Source organism: Oreochromis niloticus, linkage group LG7 (genome assembly GCF_001858045.2).
Source record: "Oreochromis niloticus isolate F11D_XX linkage group LG7, O_niloticus_UMD_NMBU, whole genome shotgun sequence".
NCBI classification, from domain to species: Eukaryota; Metazoa; Chordata; class Actinopteri; order Cichliformes; family Cichlidae; genus Oreochromis; species Oreochromis niloticus.
In genome coordinates, this window is record NC_031972.2 from 37978310 (window position 1) to 37995556 (window position 17247).

The 17247-nt window shown below is 41.3% G+C and overlaps 1 protein-coding gene across 3 annotated transcripts; it reads right to left on the reverse strand.

Moving 5' to 3' along the window:
* Positions 1 to 2352: 2352 nt before the first annotated feature.
* On the reverse strand, positions 2353 to 16585 carry LOC100708380 (fibroblast growth factor receptor 1-A). Of its 3 annotated transcripts, none has more exons than XM_013276583.3 (12): positions 16444 to 16585; positions 15862 to 16003; positions 15444 to 15568; positions 10697 to 10863; positions 10484 to 10607; positions 9940 to 10130; positions 7963 to 8107; positions 6182 to 6318; positions 5964 to 6087; positions 5107 to 5297; positions 3483 to 3630; positions 2353 to 2766 (listed from the first exon to the last, which is right to left on the reverse strand). In XM_013276583.3, exons 3-12 carry the CDS (start codon positions 15523 to 15525, stop codon positions 2690 to 2692), a joined length of 1386 nt encoding a protein of 461 aa, XP_013132037.1. In that variant the 5' UTR covers positions 15526 to 15568; positions 15862 to 16003; positions 16444 to 16585; the 3' UTR covers positions 2353 to 2689. The 3 variants fall into 3 exon arrangements, with proteins under 3 accessions (XP_013132037.1, XP_003453659.2, XP_013132036.1); XM_003453611.5 differs by having other exon boundaries at positions 16420 to 16535; XM_013276582.3 differs by lacking the exon at positions 16444 to 16585 and adding an exon at positions 16390 to 16412.
* Between the last annotated feature and the right edge of the window lie 662 nt (positions 16586 to 17247).

A 17247-nucleotide genomic window follows, 5' to 3' on the forward strand; every position in this document is an offset into this window, starting at 1 on the left:
GCACGTTCATAAATGGTTTCTTATAAAGCTCTGTCTAAATGTATATTTGAATGATATTGGGTTTGAAATGGTGTGGCGCAGAAGGACGGCCTCAGAAGTGGAGGCCCCATTGATGAGGAGAGTCTTCATCATGGCTCACACAAACATGGCGTTTCGCTCCCGCAGAGAGGAAACATGATGGTGTTTTCAGGTGCTTGTCTGTCTGCTTCAGACAAGTTATCTGTAATTCATAAACAGTTATTGCAATCTTCTTGCACTTCCTCTGGCGTCCAGCAGAGGCAGCACTGAGTCGTTTCCATACACTCCCAGGTTAAACCTTTACAGTACAAATAAACAGGTTTACACATTTACACTTTTGCGATACACAAACTGCTTGGTCTCTGTTGATCATTTATAGATAATTTTCTCTTCATAAAAACTGGGTGGGGGGATTGCATTGTTAGGGGCGTGGCCTTTTTGAATGATGGGTGGATGGTGACACAGCCGGCTGTAGCTGCTAGTTGTCTGCTAACTTCACCTGAACTGGACCGTTTTTTGTGCTGTTGGAGCATTTTTAATGACATCATCTGACCAATTATATGGCTGCTGTGAGGTTACTGTACTAACAGACTGTCCAAGAAGGCAGAACTCCAGGTTTGCTGAGTAACATCTGAGGATTTTAATTGGATGTCACACTGATTAGCAGGTATTTATGTGTGTGATACACCTGTACAGTCTGTGGATTCAGTTTGTGTATGAAGATGAAAAGAGGTAGTGAACTTATGAAAGTGATCATTTTGTTTGATCAGATGAGGAGATGGTCTTGGTCATGCTTGAAGAGCTTATCTCAGGTGTGTGTAAGTGTGTCATTGATGGTGAGGTTACAAATACTGGCCTAAAATGAAGGTGGTGTAGGGTTTGCTTTAGTAAAGGCAACATTAGATCCTCTAATCATGCCTCAGTTTGTTCTTCATGTTCTGTATCATTGATCTGATCTTGCAACGTTAATATAACAGAGTAAAACTCTGACCTTAAACTTCATTCACCTCACCTGTTCTCTTGGCGTCTAACCCTCTCGTTTCACTTGTGCAGAGGCAGAAACGTCGGTAAACACAGAGCGCTGTGTTTCTGGTTCCAAGAAAAGCCTGATGGAGGCTAATCGACCAGACCAGTGAGCTGAAGACCCATTGTTACCTTCAGTGACAGATGGCTGAGGGTAGCTCACATTACACCTGCAGGAGTGTGGATGTGACTCTGGGTTACCTGTGAATGAAGGTGCTTTCAGTGGGTGTCAGAAAAATCTGGAAAACCAACATTTCACTGGGAAACAGTGATGAAGGACACCATAAACCATAAAGAGCAAAACATTCTCTGTGATTCAGAGTTTAACTGTATCTTCAACAGATGAACATGTGATCGGCACCTGCCGTGTGGGTTTAGCAGGCCACAAAGTACAGCTTTAATATCGATATCCATCTTACTAATGTCCCAAGCACTCCCAGAAAGGGCACTTCGATCAAAAACAAAATAATAAAAAAGTGATTAATAATCCAAATCCATTTACCATTTTATCGAATTTATAACACGAAACCAGGTTGTTCATGTAAACAAGCTCAGTTATTTATTAGAAGTAGTGAAGTGATCATGTTGTTTAAAGGTCCTTACAATAAGTTCTTAATTAATCAGAATCAGAATACTTTAATAATCCCTAAGGAAATTAATGAAGAAACAACTGCAGACACCACAACATAAGTTATGCTGGACACTGCTGTAATACCAATTTAAACCAGAAGGTGTCAATGTAACCTCAATATAACCTATTGACAGAAGTATTTCTCACTATAAGATTTGACAAAATAAGTATTTAGCATGACATTTGGGGGATTTTACTGGTTCCACAGCTTGTGTGTCTTTGCAGATTTTAAATGTAACATCTGAGCTAATTTTAAACTTCACATAAACAAGCACACAAACACCACAGAATCAAAGGACCTGCCTCCCCACAGGAACGAGCACACATACAGTCATGCTTCTCTAAGAAGTCCAACAGAAGCAGCAGGGAATCGATCACTGCTGTGATCAGTGAAGCAGTTTCCTCCAATAATCAATAATATCTGTGATCAGAAGTTGATGAATGTGCTGTTCTTTAGCTACCTGTCGGTAGGATCTGCTGCAGATCGATATCAGATCTCTTCTTTACATTTTAAAGAGTCCTGAGAATGAGACTTTGGACTAATGTGGATTATTAGGTGATTATTGATTACTGGTATAAATGCTGTCAGTAAAGTGGTAATCAATGAGAGGATCATTCAGTGTTTATGAGTTTCATTTAGTAATCAAAGAGGGTGATTAAAAAAAATGATGCACAGTAAATGAAGTATCAAATGAAAGATTTATTCTTATAACACATGTCATTACACATAAAGGAGCCAATGTCAAAGAGGTTAAATGTAGTCAGAGAAGAGCTGCAGAATCCAGATCAGCGAAGCACAAACCTCCATCCATCCGCCAGCAGCTACACATGAGCCAGCAGGAGGCTTCAATGCTCAGGTGAAGTCTGAAAACTGCAGCAATGACTGCAACTGTCTGAACTTTGGGCTCACATGGATGACTGTGCTGAGATTATCATCTGAAACTCTGAACATCCACCACCAGAACTGAAGACACACAACAGACTTTTTAACAGAACTGAGAGGACCGCTGACATAAACTAGGTCCAGTGCTGACATGTGTGGGCTGAAGAGCAGTGGACTGGAGAAGACCTCTGGAGGAGCCGCAGAGATGCTTCTGCAGAGTGAAGCGAGGAGAAAAGCAGTTAAAACCATATCTGCTCGTTTCACAGAAATCTCACAGCTCAGGGCTCCCTCCTCTGAGAGATGGCGCTCTCTGTGTAAGGTATGATAAGCTCGGTAAAGAGAAATGCCAGTTTGGGTGGAATTACCACCTCCATTAAAATGTAACAAAAGGTTCCCAACCATCGTGAAACCATAGGGGAAAGCGTCACCAGTGCTTTTCCCTTATCCCTAACGCAGTGTTTGCTAAACACTGAACAGGTCGGCCCACAGATCAGCTTTTAGAGTCAGGACTGATCCCACCCCAATCCAAACATCAGGTCAACAGAATTACCCTCGGGGAAATAATCGTTGCACACCCTCTATTATACAGGCATCCATTAGCAATGTTGATGTTATGTAGCTACCAATGATTGGTTATTTCTTTCTAATTGGTAATTAGTTTGGGTAGTCTGTAAAATTAACTAATAATAAACTAACAGTCCATTACCAAATTACAACACAAATAATAAGTGTTTAACATCTCCAGGGTTAGCTTCCTATCTGCCCGTTTATTTTATAATAGATGAACTACGGCATCAAAATGCCTTGATTTGGGAGGTAACCAGCATGTGGTTAACATGAAACCCTAACCATAATCCTATCCAGAAGCAGCTCACCAGAGACCAGGTGAGCATGAACAGGTCAACAGAGAGAGATGAGGTCACATACCATCAATCACTATGAGCCATACAGTGTGACGAGAGACTCCTTCAGAGTTGCTTGCCAGGCAGGTGTACTCTCCAGCATCAGCCAGAGTTACGTTTCTCAGAGTCAGCAGCGATTCTACCTCATAATCCATCGTATTCAGATACTCATCCTGAGAGCGAGAGGGACATGGATATCACCCAAACATGTTTCACTCAAAAGGTTCCAATCAAAGCTGGTCGATACAGCTCTAAACACTGGGTCAGGAGTCTGAGAGAACTTTGAGAATGTGACACTAAAGGCCAGTTTACATCAGTTAGTTTACTTTTCTTTTAGTATGGGACTAGACTCGGTCCATGTGTGGGAAAGGAAAAGTAATCCCATGGTTTAGTGGCATGTCGTGGTGATCTGCAGGTAAGAGTGCAGTAAACTATAACACATTATACAAGTCTTAACTTCTACCCATCCATCATCTCTTGAACCCTCCTGAGCCGAGACATCCTTCAGAGGGAGTTCTTTTCCACCACATTTGTCTGCACTCTTATGCCTTTGGTCCAAGGCCACAGCTCATCATCATAGATCATGGTAAAAATATAGATTAACGAGTAAATCGACGGCTTTAACTTCACCCAGCACAGCAGACATTCCACCAAGCCCTCTATGAATGCCCTACTTCACTTTACTCTGGTTTGGACTAACCAGAGTGGGCAATCCAACATCTTCTAGATAAAAACGGTTGCGTCAGATTTGGAGGTGCTGATTCTCATCCCTGCCTTCCTGATGAATCTGAATTTGAGCAAACAGGTGGCATCTTTGCCAGTACACCAGCATAGCATCTGACTGCTAATAGGTGAGTTGTCACCCTTGTCCCCTCACAGTCCTCCACAGAATAGGTGGAGGAAGGTGACCCCATTTAAGGTCAGCAGCTGTTCTTTGGATGGTTTGAAAGCGACTAAATGTCCTGCTTCATGGCTTCACCAACATGTGAGTTTTTGTTTTAGTGACACCCAAAGCTATACTCTACCCTCCCATACATGTCAGCTGCCTCCAGAGGCTCACAAGCTAACTAAAATTTGATAGGACTCCTTCTACTGCATCTCTGGTGTCCACCAGGTGGTTTGAGGATTGATGTTGCAGCTCCAATAAGACACCTCTTTAATAGAGAGGTTTAAGCCCAAATGGGACAATTTAATAGAACTTGTCCCATTTGGGTTCAATGTCCCATCCTCGAAATACCATTCTAATTGTGGAGGTTGTAGCTGTCGATCTTCCTGACCGTTGCCTATAAATGGTATTTTTTTTTATATGTTTGAATGTGTCAGGCCTGCCCAGTACCCTCCCCAGCCACCAAGCAGATGACAGCTCAGCTCCAGTCTTCACTCGAGTGGTTGCAGATGTGATGACAGAGAATGTGCATCTTTGGAGCTGGAGCTGCAGTCTGTGATCTTCATTCCCATTCATTTGTTCTCCCTGTTACACTCCTGCACAAAAACTACTAGCTTGGGTTTAGGAAAAGATCACGGTTTGATGATGTTAACCCTTACCCCACCATGGACCAGAATAACATTAATCTAGCTTCAAAACACTTGGGAGACATAAAATAATACTAACATAAGCCTGTAGTGCTGCTTGATTGTGGTGTACGTACTTTGGGAGGACGAACAAAGGGAAATACGTCTATGTCTTCTTTGCTGCCATTGATCACGATGTGTTTGAACCACCGTATGTAAGGCTGTGGGTCACCCATCACTGCGCACACAAACTCCACATCACTACCAACAACAGCGATCCGGTTAGCCTGCAGCCCAGCATGCAGGTCTGGCTTTTGAGGAGAACGCTCTGTAACAAAACAAGATTTAAGATTAGCATGATGCAAGATCATACAAATGACTAATGTCCACAGAGAGCAGGAGGAGACAGATAGCCATTCTGTTTGCCTGCAACATGAGGATGTTCAGTCTGGATAAAGTCTTTATGAAACTCTGTACGTTTTGTAGTTTACTGACATTATGTTTGTCCACTTAGTAAGTACTTAGAAAATGCATTAATGTTATTACTAAAGCTCACTGTGCCATAGTTTAGTGATATTGAGTTTTTATGTGCTTATATTTGCAATCTCAGATTTGGAGGGAGTTCTGTGTTTCTTTCACACGGTCACATTTTAATATTAGGTGTATTTGATATATTGTTGTTGACTTTGTTCAGTGAGCTTTAATGCAGTTTAAACAAAGAATACCCTTGGGAAACCCCTACAGCAAATCAGCACTTTATTCACTCCAGCATTTCCACTCTTATACTTCTCAAAGTGCAGTAATTTCATTTTTAATTGTTAAGGCCAAACCACCTCCATCAGTCATGCAACCTCCTTGTTGGTGTGGGTGGTTGTACAGGATCAGTCAAAAGTTCGGACACACACAGTCCAAAGTTCTGACTGGAACCATCTGGTTTTTGCAATAAAGCGCCTCTGATTATCCCTTTGTGTATACATGCTGCAGATAATCTTACCAATTACATTCAGCTGATAGGTGTGTTGGAGGGTCCCGTGTCCATTCTGCACCACACAGGTGTAGTTCCCTTCATCAGAGGGAGCCACTGACTCCTTTATTAGAGTCCATGTGTGGTCTCTGATCTGCAAGATTAAAGAAATATACAGAAAGGGTGAAGTAAAGCTTTACAAGCTGAAGTTGTTTCTAGAGGCCTTTGACTCGTTGGTCCATCCTGACCTCTTCTCCGTTCTTGTACCATCGCAGGGCAGGAAGCGGGTTTCCTGTTGCTTGGCAGTGAAATTTCACTGTCTTCCCGACAGGAACTCTGTAGATGTGTCTCTTGTCCGGCCTCACCCACTGCAGCTGCAGTGATGCTGAGACAGCATAAGGAAAACATCATGACTAAAACTGCGTATGCACCTTTCCAACACAAAGACTGAAACTAAGAGGATCAGCTTGAGGGTTAGCGTGCAGCCTCTCACTGCCTGTGCAACATTCCCCGGGTTGTCCACTTTTTTTTAAGTATTATTCTGAGGATTTCACAATTAAAGAGTGTCATTTTAAAAAAAAAAAAGGTGCTGATGAATGTGCACAGGCTGAACCTTTGCACATAAAAGAGAAATCCATGCATTTTCCTATGATAATCTGATCAACAAGTCTATCATACTTGGTGAAACCAAATCCAGATTATATATCATCCAATACAAAGGTAGTGCTGGAGACCAGTGGAGACCTTGCTCACTTCAAATGCTTTTGCATTAATCTAATTTTAAATTTGATCTCTGGCTCTCTTCCACAGCGTGTCTTTGTCCTGCCTGCCTCCACTCACCCCCAACCAGTTGTGGCAGATACCCGCCCCTCCCTGACCCTGGTTCTTCTGGAAGTTTCTTCCTTTTAAAAGGGAGCTTTTCTTCCCCTTGTCACCAAGCACTTGCTCAAAGGAAGTTGTCTGATTTGGGGGTTTCTCTGTATTATTACAGGTCTTACCCTACAATATAAAGCACCTTGAGGTGACTGCTGTTGTGATTTGCAGGTGAATTAATAAAACTCTGCTGTCATTAGGCACCCTTGATAAAGCACTGCCACATAATCCTCCACACTTTCTTCAGGCTTTAACATTTTCAAACATATTGTCATCTTCACAAAGATCCTCACACACAGACTCAAGAGTTGTTTCATTTTTCTGATTTATGTCAAAAACACCTGCAGACTGGTCATAATTCATGTGAGTCTCTATGATGTCAGTGCGCCGCAGATTGTCATTTACATCAGACCTCTCACTGCTCATAAGGGGGCGATTTTCAACTAGTGCCTCAGCGGCGGGGTCCACCTCAGCAACAGCAGGGGTGCTGTGGCCCCATCTGGCTCTGCAGGTGTGATTGACGTTTCCCTACCAGGTGCCCTGGCCAGCACCCTGACTGTGTGTTTCTTAGCTTTTCTGGACTGTGTCGATATAATGCCCTTCTCCACCACAACCAAAACATTTCATGTTCTCCGATGAAGCAAACACCATGTAATTAAAACCATCTATTTTGAAACTGAACGACAGGTTAGCTCATTAGCGGTGTCCTTGAGGATCATAAAAACCTGCCTTCGGTGACACACAACATGCTTAAGAAGCACAAATTTGCACCCCAAAGAAGCAGCAGCTAAAAGCGGGATGCACAAAAAGGAGTGAAGAGGCTGAAGCTAACGCCACAAAATGGGCAAAACATTTTCCATTTATCTATGTAGTGCAGCGAGCACCATCGGGATAATAAATGTAACAAAGCGCTGTGAGGAGTTAGTTTCTAGACATTTGTTGACATCCCGCGTTGTTATTTCAAAGAAATAACGACGCATGTTATTTTGTTGTCAATTTTTTATTTGTTTTTTTTAATGTAAAAGTGTTTTCTGAAATGTTATTTTGTTGTTGATGTTGTAAATGTGATTTGCACTTCCCAGCCACCATAATAAACAGAGAAGGAGAGATCTGAGATCCTATCTCTGTATTCTATCCTGTACTGATCTTCATGTACCATCATAGACAGTGAGCCATGCAGAACTGTAGGAAATCCCAATAGAGTTTCCAGCCAGACAGGTGTACTCTCCAGCATCATCCAGGGTTATGTTCCTCAGAGTCAACACCTCCATTTCTTTGTCTGTGGTGTTCAAACCAGCAGTCTAAGAGAGAAACACACAAAAATCTGTTATCCTTCATCAGTGTCACTCAAAGGTCAGAGCTGAGTTAAATTCCTCACCATCAGCAAACTGGAACTCAAAAGTCAAACTTAAATCTCTCACAAAGTCAGTGAATTCAGTTCATGGATGGAAACTTTAATTTTACCACTTCAGCAGTCTAGTGCAGGAGACTAAGATCACTCTGAAAAATGTGATCTCAGTGGGGTGGAGCAGTGGGTTCAGGGTGTGGTGTCAGGGGAGGCTTACCCACACAGCTGTTCTTCATCACCTGTCTGAGCTGTGTGGTTCGAAAGCCAGAGGAGGCAGCTTTAAAGCCACGCAAGCAAAGCGTGTCGGAAATAGCTGGAAATAAAACACCTGTTAACGTGTCACGCTGTGTGTGTGGGTACTTTATACCTGTCACAAATCTGAGAAAATATAAGGATTTAAAAACACAAAATCATAAATTGAAGCATAAAGATTTGGTTCAGCTTTATTTCCAGTTCAGTTAGATTTCCTGTTGCTGAGACTGGACTGATGAATTGGAGGCCTGGTCAGCTAACTCAGCTTTCATCAATAATTCAACAGCTTTCCCAGCAGGACATTGCTTCATGAATGGCAGTAAGCTGTTAGAACACTGATTCAACAAGTGATGGTTCCCATATGTTGTTATTGCAAATGTCTTAAAAAACAAACAAACCCAACTTTACCCATTTCTGTTCACACAGTTTTCAGAGGCTGGAAATTATGAGAGGTTGACACACCTGAGTGAAAGTCTTCTTTTTTCTTGATCTGTTCCTTTGGGAGCAGCAGATTATGTGCCTTCATCTCACACTATTTTAGCAACCTCCTCTGTTAGACCAACCTCCTGGATTAGAGTCTTGTGCTGGGAAAGGGATCCCAATGCAGCTCCTTACAGGAGCAGGCGGTTTTAAGAATGCTGCGGACTAAAACTAGGCAGCGGGTGCCAAGAGCCTTTGTATTATGTCATGATGTTTAGTAAATTTAAATGTATTTCTTTGAAATGTATCTCAGGGTTTTCTTCTGTTTTTAAGCTGCTCATGTTCATAATGATATATTTTCATATTTGTTTGGTTTTATGTTTGTTTATTGTTTTTTGTTAATAACTGCACAGATATTTGCACATCTGATTGATAGTTTTTGGTCACATGACTGACTTGTTACTCCATCATGCCAGCTAATACTGGACAGTTGGTATTACTGCAGGACAGAAGGGTTGTGTTTTTTTTTCACCTGTCTCAAGCCAAGACTACTGGGATCATTTATCCACGTAGGAAAAACAAAGATATGAAGACAAATTGCAAATTTTGGGGACTTCTGATGTATATTCTGCCACAGCAGCTTTATTATGACATGCACACGCAATATATCTACCTTCCTTCACACCATCACATTGGCAGCTCTCTCCCTTTACCAGTCACAGTCCCTCAATTTGAAATAACTTTCCTTCTCCTTTGCTGTCTCCAAACATGCCCTCCCCTTCTCCTTTTCCTTTCTGAGGGAAACGTGGCCAAATGTGAATCTGAAGTTATGTGCCAGTAGAGAACTCTCATTCCCAGCACTGGGAAAACCACCGGGATACAAAGTGTATTTCTATTAATTGGAGAGGTGTGTACTACCAAATTCACCTTCATGACGTAGCCAATTAAGCCAAGATCTGCTTATTTCACTAAACATATTCTAAGGGCTCTGACGGAGATCCGATTTATCCTCCTTCATTATAGATGTAAAGATTGTCACACAGCAAAGTAAAGATAACAAAAGAAAATTACTAAAACTGGTCTAAAGCTGAATTTGGTGGTGTTGGTACGTACTTTAAGAACACGAACATAGGGCAGCCCGTCCGGTCCCACGTTGCTGTTGTTGATGATGATGTGTTTGAGCCACTGAATGTGAGGTTGTGAGTTGCTGAAGACGCGGCACACGAACTCCACGTCACTGCCAACAGCTGCCGTCTGGTTGGCTGGCAGCCCTTCCTGCAGGATGGGCCTGTGAGGAGAGCGCTCTGAAACAGGCGGGTTGGAAATAAAGACAAAGGGTAATCTTTACAAATGAGTTAGATATCCACAGAGAGAACAGCATGTCCCCAGTAACACCTGGAGGACGTACCTGAGGATAAATTTTCTAACTGTAGTCATCCACGAGCCATCGGTCACAGTACCATTCACAATCAGTATGAATGGGTGACAGTATTCATGTCACCCATGACAGTATTCATGTCATGGGTGACATGAATACTGTCACCCATTCATGGAAGGACACTGAAGAAAAATAACAAGACTGGTTTGGACCGAGACCTTTTTATCATTTTACGTTACACTAACATTACGACCCTGTGTGCCAGATAATCTCTCTTACCAAGTACATCCAGCTGGTAGGTGTGTTGGAGGCGCCCATATTTATTCTCCACCACACAGGTGTAGTTCCCTTTATCTGAGGGAACCAATAACGTAATTATTAGAGTCCCTGTGTGTTCTCTGATCTGAAAGATTGAGCACAGGTAAAGACAGAAAGTAAAGCTTAAAATCTGGTCATGCCTCTAAAGTTTCCACTTTACAGCCAGAAACACACCTTAAAGCCTCCGATTCTGTGATCCCTCCTGAACAGTTTCCCGTTCTTGTACCATTGTATTGTGGGAAGCGGGTGTCCTGTTGCTTTGCATTGCATTTTTATTGTGTTGGAGACAGGCACAGCATAGAGCTTCTTCATTTCTGGCTGTACCCACTGTGGAGCCATCACTGGTGAGGAGACACCACGAGGTAAACGTCAACAGTTTACAGTGAAGAACGCTGGGTCAGACAGTTATTAGTCTTTGCCACTAGGCACTTTAACACATCGTTCACTTCAAACGTTTTATGTTGATAAAAATGTACTGACACTGAAAAATGTTGAAAGATGTATTGCTATTGGATAAGTCAGAGCTTTCGAGCCAATACCAATTAAACATCAGGCCTTTCCAGTAGTGTGCCAGCCCAGGTCCCAGTTCTGGGACAGGACAGTCAAAGAATCAACCAGAGCTGTATCTGAACATTTATCTTTGGAGGATTTCCCATTTTTGACATTCAGTCAAGCTTCGGAGCCCCTTCCTGATCCCCAAGCACTGCCTCAAGTCAAGCAATAAACAAATAACCACAGCACATCTGTTTGTCCCCTCGGTTCTTTTTATTGTATCTGGGACCTGGTAAGTTGGTCATTTAATAACATTTGTTTCACACAAAGTTAGTTATAAGAGTTGGCATAACCTTTCAAAACTAGACTAAACCAAAGAGTGAAGGTGCATGTGATGGGGCTTAGGGCTGGGCGATTTGGCCTAAAATCCATATTGCGGTATAACTTGAAGCATGTGCGGTAACAATATGTATAGTGACATATTTTTTTCTTCTGTACACCGTATTTTCCGCACTATTAGGTGCACTTAAAATCCTTTAATTTTCTCAAAAATCAACAGTGTGCCTTATGTATGAATTCTGGTTGTGCTTACTGACCTCGAACCGATTTTATGTGGTACGCAGCACTCAAAAATCTGTCAAAAAATGTTTTAGTACCACTTTGGTAAGCTACGAAGCTGCACCGCTTGATGGATTGTCAGAGCATTACCGCTACTGTAGTCAGGAGCCTCGCTGCGTAATCTGGGTCAAAAACTCCGTCCGCTTCAGGTCCCAAAGTCAAAAGAACACTGCAGCGTATGGGCTTAAAATGTGGTCATAAATATTTTGTACTTGTAAATCAGTTTTGTACTTGTAAATCAGGATTTGTATGTGTAAAAAAGATTTGTGCGTGCATAAAAAAGATTTGTATGTGTAAAAAAGATTTGTGTGTGGACTTAGCCAAAAACCCCTCTGCAAGTCACAAGTACGAATTTTGACCCTATTTTTCTTCCTTTCATCTGATTGGTCAATGTCATGTCAATCACAAATGTAACAATCCAATCAGAGAACAGATGGGTTTGGCTGTCGGAGGGGCGCTTTTTTTGAACTGCAGGTCTTTGAAGGGAATAAATGCCCTTTTACATGCCAACCCAGCGTTTTCCTTCATCACCACGAAGGAAAACAGTCTGTGGTCGTCCGAGTTTGGTGATTTTTGTGTCACAGGTCTACTGTTTAATACAGCGCTGTGGACCGCGGGGGGGGGGGCAGTGTTTTGCAAATGACAGTCTTCATTACAAAGCTTTCTTCGTTATGAATTAGCATACATGTTTTTATTGAACATTTGAAGAACTAGCAAAAAAACCAGAAACTCTTGTAGAGGACATAAAGTCAGAGATAGAAACGACAAGGAGCAGGTGCATCTAGTACAGGTAGCGCTGCTGCAAAAACCCACAGAGCTCAGCAGCCAGCGCAACAAATTCTGGATCCTTTGCTTTTAGTTAGTATTAGCAGCACATCCTGCGTCCGATGTGAAAGGACCTTTATTGTGCGCACTGTGACTCACAACAATGGTCCCGGGTCAGCCCTGACTTTGTGTTAAACTAATCCTAAAGTAATAATGATATTTCTAACCACTGATATACCACAACTTTATCCTTTCAACAGCTGCGGACCTAGCTGCTATCGGATATTTATATAGAGATCCTCCAGCTTCAAACTGTATTACCCTTCAAGGACCTGCAGTTCAAAAAAGTGCCCCTCCGACAGCCAAACCCATCTGTTCTCTGATTGGATTGTTACATTTGTGATTGACATGACATTGACCAATCAGATGAAAGGAAGAAAAATAGGGTCAAAATTCGTACTTGTGACTTGCAGAGGGGTTTTTGGCTAAGTCCACACACAAATCTTTTTTACACATACAAATCTTTTTTTACGCACGCACAAATCTTTTTTACACATACAAATCTTTGTTACGCACGCACAAATTCTTTTTACACATACAAATCCTGATTTACAAGTACAAAACTGATTTACAAGTACAAAATATTTATGACCACATTTTGAGCCCATAGCATCACTGAGAGTTAGAAACTGTCTGAAATTCTTTCATCCTTAATAAAATGATCAGCACTGATGCTTTACCAGGTGTAACAATTAAGTTTAACATCCAGGCATCCATGAAAACAGAATTTATTAAATTTAACAGAGTTAGAAGTTAGCAGGAAGTTAGCTCGCTAGTTTCCACCTAAACATGATATAGCATGTTCTGACTGAGAGATTTCTGAAAAAATTAAAACGTACAGCTCTGCTATCACTTCCAACATAAATGAAGACAGAAAACTAAACAGCAGTGACGTTTGTAGGATTACTGAAGTTGGACTAGCTGGTATACAATGATGTGCTTCGTGATCACTAGCGGCACAGCTATGTTAGCATAACATAAACACAGTGACTAACTTTTTTTCCACTCGATAAAAAGTTTATGTGAGGGTTCCCGATGGTTAGGGACAAATGCAATCACAGGGCAGGATGCTGTAAATGGACCAAACTTCAGTCAGGAGAACAACTGAGATAATCCATCCACAATACGAGGTTAGTCATTAATATACTGCAGCAACATGGGAATAGAGACGCTGTGAGAGAATTCGACATTAATGAATCAAAAGTACGGTTGTCGAGGTAGCGCAGTTTTTGGCTTTCCTCATGTTCGAAAACGTGCTTCATCTCTTCGCTATTGCTGTCGCCCGGCATAATTTGCAGATGATATTGTTTGCAGCCGCTGCGATGCTTTCGACCAAAACATGCGCAGCTTGATGACACCATCAACATGTGCTATTGCGGTAGAGCGGTATAGTCAAAATCTCTACCGTTGGCAAAATTCATATTGTTTCTACCGTATACAGTTTATACCGCCCACCCCTAATGGGGCTGTTAGGGAAAGTGGTAGTTTGCTGAAAAGAGCTGCACGGCCAAGAAAGCAAAAGACTTCCTCTGCCAGACAGCTCCTCTGAGCAAGGAATGGGAAGAATCGCCTTCTCAGTAAGAATTCCACATGACCAGGGTCTATACTGAGTTTTGAAATTGAGCATTAATTAGCATATACTTCTATCTAACATTAGTAAATGCACGATTAATCCTTAATTCACAAGATTTATTTTTGAAGAAAACAATATTATTGCAACAGCCAAAATGATTCAAATATATTTTACTGAAAATGAAAATGGTAAGATCATTCTGGAAACTGCTGAGATTTATTAGATAACTGGGTTTATTTCAGTGATTTTTATCTCACTTCATTTGATCTAAGTTTAATCTCAATTAGTTTAACATCAGACTGTTCAATCTCAGTAAATTTAATCTCAGTTAGTATAATCTTGGTTTAATCTTTTATAACTCATACCAAATCTCAGTTATTTTAGAATAAAAGAAATCTAATTTATGCATTTACACTGGACGTGCAAATGTAATGTTCTAAGCACTCCAAGCACTTTAACTACTGTTAAGTCACACTTTAACCACACATTCACGTAGCACTTTATTCTGTACACTTAACACACTTTAATCACATCCTGAGCCAGTTTACAATCACCTGGTAACCCTTGATGTGTGTCTTGTTAGAGGACGGAGGAGTACACAGTAGGAAGAACATGCAAACTTCATACAGAAAGAACCCAGCATCAAGACAACCTCTGACCTTTGCATGACCTCTGTATGACCTCATGTGCACCACTCATGTTTTGGCACATGTCTTTGCAGGAAGATGGAAAAACTGAACTTGAACTTTGTCCCCACTGTCCCATAAAAAGCACCTGCAGACATGGTATGTACAGTTTCACAGTTTCAACGTTGCCACAGCCAACTTTTCCATTGATTCGATGATGCTGGTGAATTTAAAGTCCATGTGAACAGATACGGGTCAGCTTTGACCCAGACAATGCATAAGGGTTAACAGTGTTGACTGAAGTATAATTTCAAGCTACTCTATTAGTTTTCTCTTCATGAAATCACTTCAGTTCTACGCTGGTGACATCTGCACAGCCCAACACCTGGATATCAAACAACCTTCTTTGTCATGCAAACTGCACACAATTCAAAACAAACATTCAGCTGCTTTTCTTTCCTAAACATTACTCTAAGAATGTGAAAAGGTAACTGTAAACAAAAGGCAGCGATTCAGTTTATAACCTTCATAATTGAGAGTCATTAAAAGCTTGATTACTCAACTATGAACTAATCATTTTAGAACCACCTTCAGTTCATTAAAACTGAGGATTTCTTGCTTTCCTGTGTCATTATGTTTGTGTTTGGGAATGATCGATGGTAGATGACAAACACTGGGCTGGTTTTTCTTGAAGAATGCTTGAAGGCAAAAGCACATTTTGATTTCTCCTGAAACAGTTAAACACTGTTACACATGTTCACGCTCAGGCGCCCATGACGCTTCTTACCTGTGTCTGTGCTCTCTGAGTCCAGACCAGACTGAGCCTGAGAGAAGTGAACCAGCAGCAGCAGGAAGCAGAAACACATCATGTCCTAAGCCTCAACTTACTGGGACGTCCACACTCTGAGCACTCTGCAGCAACAACAAAACCAAACTCAACCACCATTATGTCACTGAATCTTTAGGTGACTGTAACACATCTGCAGCGTTATTGAAAACAGAGGGCGCTCCACTCACCTCCTGTTAACAAACAGCTGTTCAGTCTATCTGTGTTTGTTAACAGGCTCAGAGTGTGCTGGCTGTTGAAGGTCAGAAGCCTTTGAATCATCTCCTTTTGTTTAACCTCTCACTGATATGAACTGATCTCTTTGCTTTTACTGTATTTATTTTATTTTTATTGTACAGTGTTTCATCTCTAAACTTACCGAGAGGCTTTGTGCAGATGTTTGTGTGGCTGGGATCTCCACTGGAGTCTTTGGGTTACTGTTGTGTTGTTCTGCACGTCTTAAATCTGACAGACTTACTGTCTGTGATTATAACCAGACAATCAAACAAACTCCATCAGAGCTGAAATAAAAAGGAAACTTGAAGCTAAATAAAATAATAACACTAATAATAATAATAAATATTAAAATATAATAACCCTGGTTTAATGAAAGCGGAAAGCCGCACCTCTGTATGATATATGTTTAATTCCTTATTGAATATAAGAATATATAACATTATCAGCACAACACAGAAATACATTAATGGCATTTATGGCATGATTTAGAGAAACCGGACTCACCGTGTATTTCTTTATTTGTTTTTAAATTTATTATAGCTTTCGCTTTGTTTTCACTTTCATGTAACTTTAGTATTTTATTTTTAGTTAAATGCTGAAGCAGAGCAAAAGCAAACAGCCTGACTGAGCACATAAAGCCTGGTGCGGTCAAAGGTCACAGCAGTGGTACCTGTTGTTAATCATGCAGCAGATGACTCACCGTCAGTGGAAACAGAGGACTGACCTGTTAGTTCGTCCTGGGATTTTGGGACCAACCTCCACAGAAGTGTCCCGTAGCATGTCTACGCCTGAACCAGCGGCTCTAGTTATGGTTAAAATCCTGATGGTGTGATTACAGATGCCCCCTGAGGGCGGGACGTGGGTCGTCCATTTTCTGTAAGACAAACACGGAGATGAAATGCCTACACAAGGTCATATTTACTCTGAAGTCCCTGTTTACTCAGTGACCACAATCTGCCAGGCAGTCTCTATGAAATACACTCATTATATAATAGTTCACTTTATGTATTTTCACTAATAGGGACAAAGCTGTAAATTAATTTTAATGCAAAACCTGTGACTGTTACAGTTGCTCCCTCAATAACAGCAGGTGGGGGCAACTATAACACTGTAAAAACACATCATATTAAAGCAGTATTACTCACAGTATTCACAGTGCTTCACTAGTACCTAATAATGTAACTTTAAAATGTTTAGCTGGTATTCTTTTACATTTTTGAGCAGGATTAGTATCAACAAAGGGCCACAAATGCAGATATAGCACAACAAAGGGCAAATCCACATGAACAAATCCAGAAACAGACAAAACAAAGTCCAAAATCCAAAGGAAGCGGAGAATACTGGAAATTCCGGGAGTGGACAAGGTAAACACAGCGGGAACACACTGAGCAGGAGCAGGAAGTACACATCAAAGCTTCCTCTAGTGTGTTTTTTAGACACTAGCATTTGTCAATTACCAGTATCCCGCGCCCTCATTGGTGGTTGCTTGAACTGTTCGCCTTGAGGTTGAATTCTTGGGACCCGCCCA

Excerpts from the sequence above, each read along its gene's own strand:
- LOC100708380 (XM_013276583.3), bottom strand. The coding sequence starts at position 15,525 with ATGATGTGTTTCTGCTTCCTGCTGCTGCTGGTTCACTTCTCTCAGGCT. Across the intron at positions 6,088-6,181 it reads GGTACAAGAACGGAGAAGAG|ATCAGAGACCACACATGGAC; the intron begins GTCAGGATGGAC and ends TTAATCTTGCAG. Across the intron at positions 3,631-5,106 it reads CCTTTGTTCGTCCTCCCAAA|GATGAGTATCTGAATACGAT; the intron begins GTACGTACACCA and ends TCTCGCTCTCAG.